The sequence below is a fragment of the Thalia democratica genome, chromosome 2, assembly GCF_965202585.1.
Source record: "Thalia democratica chromosome 2, ktThaDemo2.hap1.1, whole genome shotgun sequence".
In the NCBI taxonomy this organism is placed as follows: Eukaryota; Metazoa; Chordata; class Thaliacea; order Salpida; family Salpidae; genus Thalia; species Thalia democratica.
The window spans coordinates 52,426,940-52,445,341 of NC_139166.1; the positions used below are offsets into that span (position 1 = coordinate 52,426,940).

At 28.7% G+C, this 18,402-nt stretch overlaps 1 protein-coding gene across 1 annotated transcript; it reads left to right on the forward strand.

Moving 5' to 3' along the window:
- Positions 1-9,333: 9,333 nt before the first annotated feature.
- Positions 9,334-17,368, forward strand: LOC145849691 (uncharacterized). The gene is made up of 5 exons (XM_082954710.1): positions 9,334-9,435; positions 9,962-10,181; positions 12,156-12,321; positions 13,318-13,523; positions 14,398-17,368. The coding sequence occupies exons 1-5, from the start codon at positions 9,363-9,365 to the stop codon at positions 17,006-17,008; spliced, it is 3,276 nt and encodes a 1,091-aa protein (XP_082810836.1). The 5' UTR covers positions 9,334-9,362; the 3' UTR covers positions 17,009-17,368.
- The last annotated feature ends 1,034 nt before the right edge of the window (positions 17,369-18,402 follow it).

Sequence of the window (18,402 nt, forward strand, 5' to 3'; positions counted from 1 at the left end):
ACCAAGCTATTGTTAATCATTGAAGTCAGCGGATACTGATGGCTCAGTATCTGCATGACCCGTTAACTTATTTTTATGTCTTAAGCCCTTCTTAGTCTTAATCATTCTAATGGTATAGTAATCACTTAAATAGTAGCTTAAACTAAAAACAACCGGTTATAATTTATACAGCACAGTTTAATCAACAATATTTAATAACAAATGTGATTTAAAAAATACGTATTAACTCAAGTAAAAATTATACAAAAAGTTGATAAAGCTGAAGAATAATTTAATAATTTCTTCAATAAGCAACAAAGTTTAATCTATAATTTGGTACTTCTTTTAAAGTAACAAATTTACAAAAGTTTAAACACTCAACTGCAATCCACTAAAAGTTCCAATTCAATGTCATCAACAAGAGTTTATAAATAAAACTGACCGTTGCTACAACAAGAATAGCATTTTGTACTAAAAATTCGTCGTTAAGCAAACGTCATAGTGCTTTAATAAATTTAAACTTGTCAGTGTTTACAACTAGTTATTTTGTAAATTTATTAACTATTATCACAACGCAGGGCAGATAGCGTTACATCATAATGCTTAAAATAAAAACGAACTTTCTACACACCTTACTATTTAAGGTTTAAACGTACTATACTAATTCAAAAAAAAAATTAATGAAATATTTTGAACACGTTATATCTAAAATTAAAAGTATTTAAGATGTTTGAGAAGAAGAAAAATAGAATTAACTTTAATTAAAAATTTTATTAATAGCTTAATAGCCTCTAGTTTCAAGTTTATTGAAGGATTTTTTATTCTTACTAAGGCATAACAGAACAAACTACATTTTTTATCATATTTAAATTGGTTGTACAACATTAGTGATTTAATAAAATAATTTTACTAGGAAGATACGTAACGACGCAGTAATTGGAAAAATACATTGATTGAACTGCATAAGAAGATGCCAAAAAACATGCTTTAAAACGTTTCCAATTTTATAAAACAATTTTTTTTAACATTTATGGTAATAGAATTTAACAGAAGCTAGTTTCACCATAGAAAAAAAAACATATGCTGAATAATATTTATGTCAAACGGTGTCGATATTTTAAAGCTAAATTATGTTGTTTCTTATGATCAATAAAAACTATGAACTTATAAACTATAATAGTAAAGTTATGTCTATTTTAACCTCTAACCTACAATTTAAACTTTTTTTGGTTTTTAGCTTCCGAGAAGTAAATATAGCATAAATAAGCATTAAACAGAATGTTAAGTTTAAAACAAAGAGTTAAAAATGAGCATTCAAAATTAATATCAAAAGTCTCAAAACATTTACAATTTTTTTGAATTGCGTTAAATACGAAATTGTTTAAAATTATTCAAAACTTTAAAGGTTGTTTGAAATCTAAAATTTATCGATTTAAAAACAACCAAAATATTGCATGTTAATAATACACTTAGAATACAGTACTAGTAAAACTATCTTACTACTTAAGGTATTTATTTATTCTTATTATTATTTCAATATCTGATTCAGATTTCTGGTACTCTTTTTCTTCAATTTTTTTTCTAAAGGATCAACGAAAAAAGCAACGAAAAATCACAGTGATAAATCTTTCTAAGTAAAAATATTAGCTATTAAACTTTCTACAACTTAGTTTTAAGATTAAAACTTTAAGTTTTTGCCGGAATCAATATAGACTTAAAGTTACAAGCAGCAATCATTTATTTAAGTATTTACAGTAACGGAAAAACATAAATATTTATTTTTGTACTATAATTTTAGTTGGATTAAAAAATAAAAAGTAAAAGAATAAACAAAGGCTTATATTCCTACTAAATGTATGTTCATACTTATGTTTTTATGGAATAATAATAGATCGGAAGGTTATATTGAATTAAACTAGATCATAATTTCAAAAGACAGGTTGAAAGTTTTACGCTTTCTTTAGCTAATGTATAAAACTTTCACTATACGATATTTAAAATCACCATATGTTATGTGTTTACTAAACAGTACAAAACTTCATTTGGTTACTACAAAATGTTTATTAGTGATAAAATACCTAAAATAAAAAAGAAAACAAAAATTAATTTCCTTTAAAACCATATTATCTAGAAAAAACAAGCTTAAAGTGAGATATTTAACATGCATGAATGATTAGAAAATCTTAACAAGTAGTTTTACCTGATATAAAACTTTAAATTTAACTTTTCCAGATTAACAAAAGTTTAATCAGCTGATTTTTTATCTGATTTACAAATAAAGCTAATATTAAATTGATAGCATTAAGGTGCTATTTGAACAATTTTACTAGCCTTTTTTTTTTGACTAGATTTAAAATGTAATTTATTCTATCAAAAATTTTTGAACCGTTTAGTACTTACTAGCTTATTTTAAAGTAAGGAGTCAGAAAAAAAAATTATAAAATTTTATAACTAAAACAAACTTGGTACAGTTTTTTCAACCAAATTATAAACAGTACAATATACATTTACACACCCCATAATTGAAACATAAATGTAAAAAGCGTATAATAAAAACGATATAAACAAAATACAGAACATTGCAATTGACATTTACACTCCCCATGATTGAAGCATAAATTTAAAAATTGTATAAAAAAAGCGATATGTATTAACGAAAATAAAGTAAATAGCAATTGAAATTTATTTAGAAGTAGATGATTTTTAAAACATGCCTTCAATTGTAGCATGTCGTTTGGGTTTAGCAGAAACTTTTTGTTGACTCGCAAGTTCTTTTCAAAAGTTTGTGTAATTTTTAAAAAGCTGATTGTAGCTTTCCATATTTGTTTTTACCAGCAGCTACTTGCTGCTACTTGCTTCTAGAAGGAGAGCTTCTAAAGACAGCTCTCCTTCTAGAATGATAGACTTTGTGCAAATGTTATCAAGAACATTAGTAGCTTGTAAACTTTGGATAGTTATACAAGCATCTATTCGCTAATTCTCATCTGACGTAGTATTCTTATTTTCATTTACTGCTTGCTTTCTTCAAAAAAAAACAAAAAAAAAACGGTTTTTTAAAAACTTAATTAAAACGGGCACCACACCGTTTTATCCTTAACAGTTGTGACACCACAACTGGTTTAAATTCAAAAATTCGCTAAATTGCAGGTAGGCAGGATTCAAATTTTATAACTCTACATTAGCTTTTTTGAATAAACAAAAGTTATAGAAGCATAATGCTTATCTTTTTAAAACTAATGATTAAGTATACTTTGTAAATTTTCAAAGTATAAAAAAATAAAAGACATATTAAAAAACTTTAATATTTGAATATAAATATAAATACATACATAAATATATACTCAAGACTTCTACACTTCATCAAATATTTTTTCTTATTATAGTGAAAGTTGTGGGGGATTTTGGTATAATAGCCATTTTTAAACTTTAGTGGCTTATAACATTTATAAGTATTAGGCTTAATGTAGGTAATTAAAGACCAAAATTTCTTGAGTACTCATTGCTGGTTGGATACTTACTTTTTTGCTGTTTTCAGTGTCCGTACCTAGGCGGCATGTACAGTAAAATTAATTTTTAACAAAAAAATAATAAATTTTACTTTTTCTTTCTTTTGATGGTTTATTTCATTTTGCAGTTGTTTACTACTTTTTTGTAAAATATTTTTGTAAACCTAAAAGTATGTAAAAATAGATTTTATTTTATAGATCATAGGTTTAATTTTTTGTTTTGTTATTATATATTTATACAAATTAAAACTTAAAATCTCGAGTATTTAACAGCTTTACATAACAATTCAAGTTAATATTTTAAATTATGATGAAACGTATGTACAAGTTTTAAAAGCAACTGCAGTATAGTTTTAAACAATAAGACTATTCACTTAAACATTTTTTTTTACTATTTTAGTATGAGATTATAAATATAAAAACATATTAAATATGCGTTCAACAAAATTTAGAATTTAATGTTATAATTTATTTCGAGTAAAGTAATATAAAAAAATATTATCAAATAAATGTTTGAAACACATTCAGTTTTTTAAAATCTTGTTATTTAAAATTAATGGACTCCTTTTTTATAACTATAAATCAAACTGTTTTTGATTTACGAATAACTTTTAGATGTTTCACTTTTTTCTATACTGGAGCAAATTCTAAAACATTTAAATATAAACTCACTTATATTCAAACTTATAAAAAGCCTAATAAAAGTAAAAGTTTTTAAGTAACAAGTATAAAAATACCTTAATAACATAACTTCTATTTTACAAATGTTTTCTATTTTATAAATTTACAACGGTTTACCTTATCGTTTATACACTAAGCTCTTCTGATTCCTAAAGACCTAGTTCTAGTTTAAAAGTTGTTAAACTTTTTAAAGTTGTAAAACTAATTCTTGTGTTAATATGGTTTTATCGTTATTATTATTACTTGTGTTTTCAAACCTTTCAAAACTTTTTATACAAACTACAAACATCATGTTAAAAAAAAAAATTAAGCCAAATTCAGAAATTTAAAGGAAACAATTATGATTAACAAAAAAAAATTACGTTTAGTTTTACCTAAGTTACAAAGTTTTCGAGCTTTTAATAACTATCGCTCGAAGTTTGTTTGGATTATCAGCTCGTTTTAAGTGATACGAAAAAAATTGGCATAAGCATAATAAAGCTACCTGCCAATAATTTTTATTGAAATAAAAACCTTATCGAGAAATATAAGATCATTAGTTGATGTACAAAAAACTTCAGTCTGAGACAGCTACGCTTCTCTAAACGCTCTATATCGTAATTAAGGTGTATAAATTGTTTTCTTTTTAGATCTCAAAAAATAACTTTGCTTTATATAGTGAATAGTTTCAGTGTTTTAAATTACCAAACCTCTAACTTTTTAAGATGACGAACTTGTTAAGCATTATGTAATTGAAAAAAGAAAACAGTTTTATACATCAAATGTGATAAGCGAAAAACGTTAAATCAAAAATGCATTTCATGTAATCCTTACAACTTTAAAATTAAACTTTTATACATTCTACTTGAGTACATGAGCTAATTAGCGTATTTCAAAACATAAAACAAGCTTAGATGCACAAAATTTGTTTAATTACCTTTCTAAATACTATGTTATTTGAAAAGTATTTGTAAAAATTTCAAGTAATTTGCAGATTTCTATTCAAGTCCACAAAAATTATAAACGTGAACAGTTACGAAAACTTATTTTCGTTTCAGTTTAGTCGTGTTTGTTTAAAAAAACACAGTTCTGTTATTATTTGTCAGAAAAGTAATTTTATAACGGTAAATTTTTAATTTCCAATTAAAAGAGTATTTTAAAGTTGTTATTTTTATTATTCTTAGTTTAATACGTTAACTTGATAAAATCTTATAACTTTTTTTTAAACAAAATATAGTTTGAATAGTTTGGTTTTGGTACTGGTTTTAATTAAAAAGTTTAAACATAACTGACTCATTTTCGAAAAAAGTTTATTTATTAATTTCGTTTAGCTATCTTCAGAATAACATTGCTAAAAACTATGAATATTGTAGAGTAATTTTAGTTATATATAATGAATTTGAAAAGTCTAACAAAAAATAGTTACGTCATAAAGTATAAAAGTCTATTTAAAGTTTAAAAAATAGAATAGAGCTGTACTGAACTAACTTGAAGTAATTTATAAGACAAAATTGCTAAAACAAAAACATTTAAAATAGTAGAAATTTTTACCTTAAACTAAATTAAATAAAAAGCACATTAAAAAATACGACAATAACGACAACAAAAATAATACTACTAAAGACCCTATTTGTAAAGTTTTAAATTGTAAAAATCTCTTTGTTTGCAAATTTTTGGCTCGCGAGATCTAATAAACAGAGATTCTAGAACTGAAAGATGGTAGGTGTTTCTAGCTCGGGATAGGATTTCAAACCTATTATCCAGGTAGTTCTCGGCACAAACAGGGTTGTTGAGGAGGTGCTGATGAATAGATGACTGTTCACCTTTAGGCTTCACGTCGTCATTAAAAATAAACCTTTTAAGCTTTTTCGTTACATGCTGCATTCTAGTTCTCGGCACAAACAGGGTTGTTGAGGAGGTGCTGATGAATAGATGACTGTTCACCTTTAGGCTTCACGTCGTCATTAAAAATAAACCTTTTAAGCTTTTTCGTTACATGCTGCATGTAACGAAAAAGCTTAAAAGGTTTATTTTTAATGACGACGTGAAGCCTAAAGGTGAACAGTCATCTATTCATCAGCACCTCCTCAACAACCCTGTTTGTGCCGAGAACTACCTGGATAATAGGTTTGAAATCCTATCCCGAGCTAGAAACACCTACCATCTTTCAGTTCTAGAATCTCTGTTTATTAGATCTCGCGAGCCAAAAATTTGCAAACAAAGAGATTTTTACAATTTAAAACTTTACAAATAGGGTCTTTAGTAGTATTATTTTTGTTGTCGTTATTGTCGTATTTTTTAATGTGCTTTTTATTTAATTTAGTTTAAGGTAAAAATTTCTACTATTTTAAATGTTTTTGTTTTAGCAATTTTGTCTTATAAATTACTTCAAGTTAGTTCAGTACAGCTCTATTCTATTTTTTAAACTTTAAACAGACTTTTATACTTTATGACGTAACTATTTTTTGTTAGACTTTTCAAATTCATTATATATAACTAAAATTACTCTACAATATTCATAGTTTTTAGCAATGTTATTCTTTTATGACGTAACTATTTTTTGTTAGACTTTTCAAATTCATTATATATAACTAAAATTACTCTACAATATTCATAGTTTTTAGCAATGTTATTCTGAAGAGAGCTAAACGAAATTAATAAATAAACTTTTTTCGAAAATGAGTCAGTTATGTTTAAACTTTTTAATCAAAATATAGTTAAAATAAAAGCTAATGCCCATGTTTTTTAACATCTGGAAACGACTTAAAAACACCAATTATCAATATGCTAATAAGCAATCAAAGCAGAAAAAACAATTGCAAAAGCATAGAATTATTTTAAAATAAATAATTAAAAAGTAGGCTTGAAGTTACAGAAACGCACATCCAATTAGACAAAAAGCAAATCTGTTTTTAAAATGTTTTAGCTAAATCTTTTGGGATAATAGTTTAGTGCAGAAGTTGCATAAGCGAAATTAAAAAAACAATTAGCTATAATGAGTATTTAGAAAAAGGTGATTTAGAGATTTTCCGCACTTCTTTTAAAACCGACTTACACTTAGGCAAAAAATACTTCTTATCACAAAAACGCGATAAATTTTTAACACTTTCACGCTCAAGTCAGCTTTCCCCTGGGCTGAAATCTAAGATAATTAAGCTTTGACGACAGGATAAGTTTGGCAAAAGTTCATAACTTATCCTGGAGATTAAATCAATTTACACGCGACTTACGAGCTTTCCATTGTGCTTGAAGGTAATTTGATATAAAGCAATGTATTATTACGAATCGAAAGGGTAAGCACGAATACTTGATAAAACTTCACAATATTTTGCTGTGAAAATGAAGTTAGATAATATTTCATTTAAGTCTTCAAAGTATTTGAAATTTTTAAATATGTTCACCAAAAATTTTAAAAAAATATCAAACATATAAAGTAATACCAGTGAATTTGTTACAGATTAAGTATAATTGTTATATACGAAAACGAACTTTTCTAAAGATGATGTTTTGGTAGAATCTTAACTTTTTGTAACTCGTACTATAAAGCTTGTATTTTTTAATGACTAAATATCTTAGATTTACAGTTTTGTAGATTGGATTTTTATACAACAAAGAAAAACATTTTTTTAGTATAAGTATTTTAAAAATTATCTTCTAGTAGAAAAAGAAAAAATATAACATAAAAAGTATTTAGTTTTGAAACAAAATAGTACCTTAATAAAAAGATTTACTGAATGTTTCTTAAAGTTTTACACGTGACGTAGAATGTTAATCAGTAAGTTCTTTTTTAAAAATATATAATATTTCGAAAAATAAATGTTATAAGTATATAAAATCACAGACTTTTGATAAACATGTTTCTAGTAATTGATAATTAAAAACTATGAATTTACATAAAAATAAGTTTTCCTAAAAACTTATTGTAAACAAACAAACAAATAAAAAAGAAACTCTAATTCACCATTTTTGTTTAAGTTTTTTTTGTTTATTTTGTGAAGTAAAAGTTGATTATATGTTAATGAAGCAACTTTAATAATTTCCTATCACATAGTAAATTGAAACTGGTTGTAATTTCACGCTCATTAACTATATACAAAATTTATAAAAAATTCATAACAATTTTTTTTAATACTTCTAGAATTTTTCACAGAAAAAAAACTAAAAACAGTAAAACTTTTAATTGTGTCTATTAGGTATGTTCGATTTTTATTCACAGCAAAAATTGATCGAACGCTTGCGACAGAGAAACATTTATGAAATGACGAAACTAATTAGATAAATCACTGTTTGGTATTTTCCATTTTTACATCGATCTTTCAAGGTCGTTTAGTATCACAATTTGTTGTTTTTGAGCACACACAAACACATAAACTGAAAACCACCCTACGACTTACTCACCAGGAAGACTTTGGGTACACACAAAAACGCTTCAGCTGCTAAGTTATGTTTTGGTTCGCACTAAAAATATGCGCAGAGTCTTCAAAACTGTTCGCGCAGACTGCAGTCGATGAAAACGGAGTTTATACTGATTTCTGCTTTGTTTGAGAGAGCAGAAAAGAAAAGTGCACAGACCACACTACATGCCATGCAGATTAAAAGTAACACACGTTCACGACAACTGAACTGAACTTGAAAGTGTTTACGACAAACATACGTGCAATACACAGCTTTACAAGACTTGTAGACCAAAATGAACAGTTGAACGTATGTTTTTAGTTTAAGCAAAAGAAATGACAATAATTAACTTGTTTTATTTTCGTAGTCAGGTTATTTAATTGCAATAAATTGTAAAGACAGCGGAAATGAGCGAACATTCTTTAGCATCTGTTTACAAATTTATAAAAATACAACTTCAAACAGTCAAACTTAATGGTTATTATCAACTGTCAGGTAGTTTTCACATACACAAAAGTTTCCTTTTTTTTTTTTAATTTTAGATAGTTTTTTGTAAGTTTGCTATTATTTGCTATAAAAGATTCGTATAGATAAAAATAAATATAGAGGTCAAGAATAAAAAAGAATTTTAATCAGCAGTATCATATTTGTTTTCAGAGCAAAATTAAACTGGTTTTCTTTATAATCTCAAAAAAGTAAAATAATTATTAAAATTTTTGATTATAATAAAGAATAAATGTTAAATAATGTAAAACGTAAAACCCAAGTCATTTATAATACAGTACTTTATTTAAAGAAAAATTACATAATTAAAATAAAAAAATGTCAAAAATTGTATTTTGGAATCTTTTGCTATTATTTTCATTTACTACTGTGAGAATTGTAGTACTAAAAGGTCAGTTTTAGTTTTGTCTAAAATAAAATTATAATTCAATTAATATATTTAAAAATTTTAAAACACTTAAGTACATATTTTAAGCTAATCTTTTGTTTTTGAAACTAAACATTAAAAAATTTTAACACGAACTAAAAATAATAGCTACTTAAATGTATGATGCTTTTGCTGTTTATGCGTTAAACAGGTAGTTGTTAATTTTGTTTACAAGTAAATTAGACCTTTATTAATTAAAAAAATTCAATAAATCAATATAAATCACTAAAGCTAAGTGAAAAAAAGTGTAGTATAGTAAGCTTTCAAAGTCAACATTAAATATTCAAAAGTTTATATAGACGCAAAAGTATTGACTGAAGGCAAGAATCAAATCTGCATTTTCAATTTAAGAAATTTTTAATCTTATTTAAGCAATTAATTCAAAATTTTAGTTTTATTCAATAAAGTTTCTTTCAGTCTGTGGGATAACTGCTTTTATAATTTTTGTATTTTTTTCCATAAAAAAGTTTTATAAACAAAATTTACATAGAACAATACAACTGGGAAAAATACAACCCAAGCAAACCCTGTCGACCCGAAGACGGTTACCAAAGGTGCCGCCCCAACGAATTTATCGCCGGTCTCCATGGCGACGAAGATATCTGCGCCCGTCGGAAGTTCGCGACGAACTGCCGAGCGAACCCGAACGACCTTAAGCAGGGACAACGAAGGTGCTTGGACGGAGAAATCGCTTGCCCGTGGGATGGATTGTTAGTTTGAAAGTTTTAAACATAAATAGAGTTATGAGCGAGTAGTTGCTCAGAAAATGCAAAGTGAAGTATCAAAATATTTAAACGTTGAAGTTAGGTATTAAAAAATTGTTTACCTTTAAAAAGTACTAGTTTAAAGGTTTATAAAAACTTGGAAGGTTCTTTTTAACATTTTTAAGTTATCATTCTAAGCAAGTATTTAGTATTTGAAATTAGCTGTGTTTGCTAAATGATAGATCACATATTTTTATTACGTTTAGTGTTAAACAAATGCAAAAATTTTTGTTTATATTGCAAGCTAGTACACATTAGGTAAAAAACAAGTATTCTATGATTTTAAACAGTACAAATTAAACTTTAAATAAAACATTTAAGACTAACATAACTTTCATATAAATTAGTTTTGAAAATTAAAAAATTCAAAAGTTTATTAAAATACATTACAAAAAAAAGGTTTAAATTTGAATAAGTAGTTCGATTAGAAATTGATCTAATAGAAATGCAACAGAATACACTTATAACATCAATAAAACAACCAGAACTACATAGGTTTACAGTTTTGTTTAAAAAGTCTTTAATGTTTGATAAAGTTTATGTTTTTTAAACTTCAGTTACTTTAAATATTTTAATCACAACCTCGTCTTCAAAAAATATTGTACTGCAATGTAAATGTTTACCAATAGCGGTAAATTTTTGGACGTTTAAACAATTTTTTATTTAAATTTAACTCAATATATACCTGTCTGTCACAAATCGATACCTTAATTGAAAAGTACTATGGTTTTATTTTTATGAAAAGTAAATCTTTTTAATAATGAAGGTTATATTTTTAAAATTTAATATTATAATTATATTCTACAATTTTAGTCAAAAAATGTACAATGAGTTTTTTCACTGTTACTAATTTAAGTTATATTCATGGTTTATCTAATATACTTTAATAAGTAAATAAATGCTAACAATACATTTAAAATTTAAATTGCATTGTTAATGTTAGCTAAAATTTTATCAATTGTAAGTTTTCATTATATAAGTTTTACAAATTCTAACATTAATTATTTTTTGATACAATTTCAAAAATAAATTGTATTCTAATTGATAAGTTGTTTTTAACAGAATAATACATAGTACAGCATTGTCTATGATTTTGAGAATACGAAGACTTTAGTTATAATTTATAGTTTTTCACCAAAAAAAAAAGCTGTCTGTATTGTAAGTTAATAGTATATCAAATATTTTTTAATTTTTTCTATCACGTATACTGTAAATTAAATCTTTGTAAACTACGTGCTTTCAAAAAAAAAACAACTAATAAAGCTGTTTGTTTCACAAAGCAGTTATGGTTTGTTCTAGTTTAGCGAAATTTAGTTTAGTTTTTTTCAATCAGATTGTTTAGCTTTTAATTTCCTACTTAAATCTCTACTGATGTGGTTAGTAGTCTACTAATCAATTAATTTAATACACTCCTTAAGTAAAATTAGTAAGCAGTTTGATAACCATTTTATAAGCTCCATTTAAGCTAGTATATATTACTTATATACTATAGATACATATTGTTTTTACGAAATAAATCTATAGAGAAAACTGGTAGAAATATTGAGTTTTATTAATTTAGGAATATTGATCTTTAACCTTTTATTTTGTCTGTTAGAAATTTAATCGTAAAATAGTGTTTATGATAATAACAAGCACTAAATAATTAAACTATTTCAAAAAAGTTTTTAAGTTTATAATTAGTTAATTAAAAAGTATTTCAAAACTAATTATTGGTTTATAAAAAAATTGTATTTTTAAATCAAAGTAGTTTATAAAACTACCTGTGTAAACTGTTTAATTGCGTAAAAGTATTGTTTTATTTAACTGTTGTTTATATTAAATAATCAATACTACTACAAAGAAATTAAACCTTAGATTTCTCTCATTTTGATATAAATACTATAAATTCATTTTATTGCAAAAATCAATATTCAATAGCGTACTATGTATACCAAGAAGTGATGCAAGAAATAAAAGCTTTTGTGATAAAGCTCTGACGCAACGTTATTTGAAATGTCACCCAGACGAGTTTGAATGCAAAATTACTAAGAGCTGCTTGCCTAGAAAGTTTGTAAATGACGGAAAGTTCGACTGCATAACAGAGGTGATTAATATTTGTTGTACTTTTATTAGATTTAACCTATTGACATTTGATGCACTCTATTTTACTATTTTACACAGCAGTAAAACAGTTCGGTCAATTTAATTCAACTAATAATAAAGATAAAGAACCTGTTCATTTTTGTTTACTATTTTCTATAGTAAAAAGTAGGGTTTCTCTTTGCAATAGAGATGATAAAAAAAAACAAGATATATAAAAACTATTAAACTTTAAATAAAAATAATAGAGTACCGATTTGCAAAAAAAAGTTTTATTCGTTTGAAATTTTTCAGTTTTAGGATATTTAAGATATATATATATACATATATATTGTTTATTAAACGACAAAAAAAAGCGCCAAAAATTTTGTTCCAAAGACCTGGTTTACCAAAAATCTTTCAGTTATCGCGTCATACACCATGGATACAGTTTAATGTTCTGTCCAAGACTGGAAGGCACCAATGCTAATAAATAATGCTTAATGAATAAATTTTTTTTAAATTTCTAATACTTCTAAAACAAATAATAAATTATAGTGGTGAAATTTTTTAAGATTAAAAAAAATTTATGATAAATTAATTTTTTTTTTATATCAGCAACTTAATATTGATTTTTATTTAAAGTTTTACTTGATTTAATTATTTGTTTTAATTACAGTTTTAATTTTGTTTTTTAATTTCAATAATTTATTCAATAAATGTTAAGTATAATACGAAACCATTTTTTTGTTTTTTTAGTGTTGTTTTGTTGAAGTTTACTCAATTTAAAAATGATTATCAAAAGTTCAGAAAGGAGAAAACTAACTTTTATTATTGTTTATTGATACAAAATTTTATGTTTCTAAAACAAAGTGTTTGTTCCTTTCTTTAAATGTTAAAGCAGTGTACGTTTCCTTAGTTTAACTTTATACTTTTGTCAGTTTTTTTTACTATATTTTAATACATTTTTCAAAAATTAAAAATCCAAACATTAAATATTACAATACAGTCTTTAATACAGTCGGATCCAGATTTTAGTGACGAAACCAACGTCATGATTGCATGCAATGAAAATTTCGAGTTTGCTTGTGACAACATCTGTATATCACGAGAAAGAGTAACGGACGGTCTTCACGATTGCGAAGACAAGACGGACGAAAATACCACTTTGGAGTGCCACAAAGACCTCGAGTTTCGATGTCGAGCGAACGGTCGTTGCGTTCCCAGGTTTTTTAGATAACGATTTGTTGAATAATGTGCTAATGTGCTGATTTTTTATTATAAATTATTTTTGCATACTTTTTTTTCCCTTTAAGTTTCTATTTAACCATTTATATATATTTTTTAGTACTTTTGGTATCTTGATAAAATAACTATAAATTTTTACTTTATAAGTTTGATACAGGAGGGGATGTTGGAGTTTTTAAATACCAACTTAGAGACTTACATATTGTAGATTTATAGTTTATTAAATAATTTTGACACTGTTTCGACTTTTCATTAGTCATTTTCAAATAAAAAGCTGTGCAAAGTAACTAAAAATTAGTGTTAAAACAACTAAACATACAAAATAACTTAAATAATAAGATATATATCTATCAGTTATATAACAAAACTAAAAATTACAGTATAATTACCTTTTACATTACAATTTATATGTTGTTAAAAGTTTTTGTTTTTGACTAGTTATGTATATTTTCCTTTTAACAATATATAAAAACTTATGTAAACGGTAATTATACTGTAACTTTTAGTTTTGATATAAAACTGATAGATATATCTAATTATTTAAGTTATTTTTTATGTTTAGTTGTTTTAACACTAACTTTTAGTTACTTTGCACAGCTTTTTATTTGAAAATGACTAATGAAAAGTCGAAACAGTGTCAAAATTATTTAATAAATTATAAATCTACAATGTGTATCTCTCTAAATTGGTATTTATAAATTTGACTTAAAATTCAAATTATTTATACTCAAAAACTTAAAAAAATAAGGATTTTAATGTTTTTTTTTGTTATTATCGTTGGGTTTTTTGTTATCTTCATATAATTGTAAAACTTTTTGTAAATCATTCAATAAAATCAGGTTGTAAAAACTAGGTACCGCGTCAACGACGGGTTTTCGGACTGCAACGACTCGAGCGACGAAAATCAGCTTGAATTCAAATGTTTGAAACGCAAAGAGTTCGAGTGCGAGAGCGGAAGGTGCATCCCCATCGAGTGGGTCGGCAACTCCGTGGACGACTGTCCCTCCGGCTCCGACGAGCTTCAAAAGAACTTAAACTGCCACTTAGAAGGCTACTTTTCCTGCCTCGACGCCAAGCGGTGCCTCCCCATGAAGCTTTTGTGCGACGGCGTGCAGAACTGCGACGACGCGAGCGACGAGACCGACCTGTGTGAAGATCCCCTCCTCTTCACCTGTTTGGGATCGCAGAAGAGCGACCCGGTGCCGTGGTCGATCACCTTCCGGCACACCGAGTCCAAGAAGTCGGTTTGTCAGGACGGCTCGCACATGAAGACGGAGTTCCTGCCCGGCTTCAAGTGCCAGGTGGAGCTGGAGAGGAGCGACTTGAAAAGAGTCCTCGTGCCGCAGTTCTACCTGAAGAACAAGATGAGCGTGTGCGCGGATGGGAGCGACAGCTGCGACGATGAGAACTGCATCACCTGCTTGGACGGCAGCACGATCATTTCGAAGGCGCAGGTTTGCGACGGGCAGGTTGATTGCGCCGACTTGAGCGACGAATGCGTTTGCGAGAACTTCAAAACAAATTTGATGTGCAACGAAACCTTCCTGAGGGTCAGCTCAAAAGATCCTTTCATGAACTCTACTCTGTGTGATGAAAGCAAAATTGGTTGTAATGACAAAACTATGAAACCTATTCACAATGAAGACATAAGGCTAGATAATAGTTTCTACACGTGCCTCGACTATGACGTAATAAACACTAAAAACGACCCGAAAAATTTCAACAAAAACGCAAAATTTTGCGATGGCGTGGTCGAATGTGCAAACAAAGACGATGAATGCTCCACGAGATGCAGAAACGAAGTTTTTTTGAAGCACGTCAACACGTCAATAGAAAAATGGATGGATTTGTGTCATTCCAAAGAAGTTTACGAAAGAGAGTGCACCAGACTTTTATACTTTTTACAGTCCGAAGACCGGCTTGAAAACAACTTACCTTCCAGATCTAAAAAAAACATAATTTTAAACGCAAGAGACAAGACTTACACGAAACTGACGAAGCAATGCTCCCGAAAGCTGAACGAATATTGCGACGCGAGCATCAAAAACAGCTCGATCTGCCAATGGCGCTTCGACTGCCGCAACGGAGAGATGCAGAACACCGAATTGAGCAGCGTGTGCGATTACAAAGTCGACTGCATGGGTTCTCGCGACGAGCGCATTTGTCCCAACTCGACCCACTTCAAGTGCTGGTACGAGGACAAGTACATACCCAGGGGAAAGTATTTAGACGGCCACCAGGACTGCGAGGACCGGTCGGACGAGTGCCAGACAGACGCTTTGTCGTCACCGCGCGAGCTCATCAAGAACAACTTCCTGCGCAAGTTCGTGTGGGTGAGCGCTGTGGTGACGGTGGCCGCTAACTCGGTGGCCATCTGCCTCCACTTCAAGAAGTTGAGCAAACTGAGGTGCCGCCACTCGATGCCGTACGCCAACACACTCCTTATCTCGCACCTGAGCGCAGCAGATTTAGTCATGGGGATTTCCCTGTTGTTGGTCAGCGTTAAGTCGAACGAGTACTCGGGCGACTACTGCTTCCACGACTACCGGTGGCGTTCTTCGTCTGCGTGCACCTTCGTCGGCGTGCTGACCATGGTCTCCTCGCAGACCTCCATGAACGTTCTTGTGCTGCTCACGGGGTTGAGGCTGTACGTCACCTTCCGCCCGTTCATGTCAAACCAGGTCAGCGCTAAGCTTATCCACGCCCTCTGCTTGCTCTCATGGCTAATCGCCGGGCTTTTGGCCGTACTGCCCATATGGAGGGCGGACATATTCACCAAGGGCTACTTCGTCCAGCCCAACATGTTTTTCAACCGGCAGTACGTCAGCAAGGACGCTTACACTAAATACAACCAAGTGAGCCGCAACATACTGAACGCCCTCAACTCGAGCTCGACTCTGCACGATTTTCCGGAGCGCAGGGTGAACGTCATAAGGGAGTTCGGTTACTACAGCTCGTCGGGCGTGTGCTTCCCCGACTTGTTTTCGCGGGAAACCCCCGAGTTCTACATATCGTTCGCGATCGTGACGTACAACCTCGTCGCGCTCCTGTTCATCGCGACGACGTACTTTTACATTTTCTTGACTTACAACAAAAAGCCCATGCTGGGCACCGAGAAGCAGCAGAGGCTGATAACGAAGTCGACGAAAACTCTGAAGCGGAGGATAATTTTCATCATCGTCACCGACGCCATCAGCTGGGTGCCCATCATCGCTTTTGCCATTATGAGCTACAGCGGGAGGGAGCTTCCCGGGGTGGTGCACCCGCTGTCTTCCATCGTGCTCCTGCCGATCAACAGCGCCCTGAACCCCGTGATCTACTCGAGGTTCGACAGGGTCGCCACCGCCGTTGTGGTCAGGTTCTGGAAAAGCACCAAGCTGCAGTCGTCTTCTATACGGCGGAGGAATTTTACGATAAGCAGGCAAAAGAGCAACGGCGAAGCGACGATGGTGACGACAATTTGATGAAAAGCTTGACTGAGTTGATTGGTTTGTTAAATGAAATTTTGAAATAAAAAGGAGATACTAATATTAGCTCTAGTAAAAAAAAATAAATGTTGTAATTTTCAAAGTTTTAAGTCAACTTAAAAATTAAGATATCACAAAATTTGCAAATATGTACTTAATTAAAAGATTTGAATTACTTGTAATTTTTTTAGAGTTTTGTGATACAGTTTTTAACAAGGTTACTTGTTTAGATTTTGTTTTAAGTAACTTTGAATCAAAAATTTTTTTCCATGAATATCGGGATTTTTTTGTTACGTTTTATCTTTTTCTTATCAATTATATTAAAATTGCTTTTAAATATTTTATTAACAATCATTTTGTGCTAATATAATTTTTAGTGCTTAATAATGATATAAGATATTTCAACTTTTAATATTAACTATTTAAAAAAGCAAGTGTTATAATGAGTTATTATTAACTACTCACTAAGCTTTTTTTTCTAAAATAAGTATTTTAGTTTTATAAAACTTAATCAATTTTTTTATAACTAAAACAATTTATGTTAATTTATGTCAATTATTTTCAGTTCATTCTGTTTTTTAAAAAGTTTTAATACGTTTTTTCAATTTATTAGCTACATTAACAGTTCAAATTTATTTTTTCACCCTTTTTTTTTCGTAAAAAAATATAATTTTACAGTAAAAGTTTGTAGTTTTTTTTATACAAAATATATTTTGAACCCATACAAGGTTTAGCTATAACATTTTTATAACTATAGTAATAAAAATCCACAAGTTATTTTTAAATATTTAAGAATACACTATGTGTTCAATGCAAATGTAAGTTCTAAATTCTATAAAAAACATTATTAATTTTGATGGCATATTCGTTGTTCGAATTTTATTTCCCAGTTTACCTCGAAAGATTGTTACATTAATATTATGTTTATTGAAAGTAGAAAAAAAGCGCTCAAATATTTGGTCCAAGGACCTGGTGTACGAAAAAACCTTTCGGTTATCGAGCCATACACCAGGATACAGTTAAAATTCTTGTCCAGGACAAAAAATAAATACTTAGCTTTCAAAAAACTACACTTTCATTTTTAAAATTTGGATTAAGTTGCTTGGTTTATTACCAAAAATGTATTGAAACTGACATACAGTACTTATTAATAAACTTTTGAACTGCATTTCAACATAACTGAAATACACTTTGACTTTACTAGCCTAAAGGGAAATAACTGTGGTAGATAGATACTTTTTAGATAAGAACGAGTAATTTGTTTATCTTAAATAAAAACATGATTGCAAGATTTTTTTAAATTTTAGCCAAAATTGCCTTACCTTATATTTAAACTCTATGATGTAACATATTCTCCCGTAAGCTTAAACTTCATTCATAAATTTGCGATT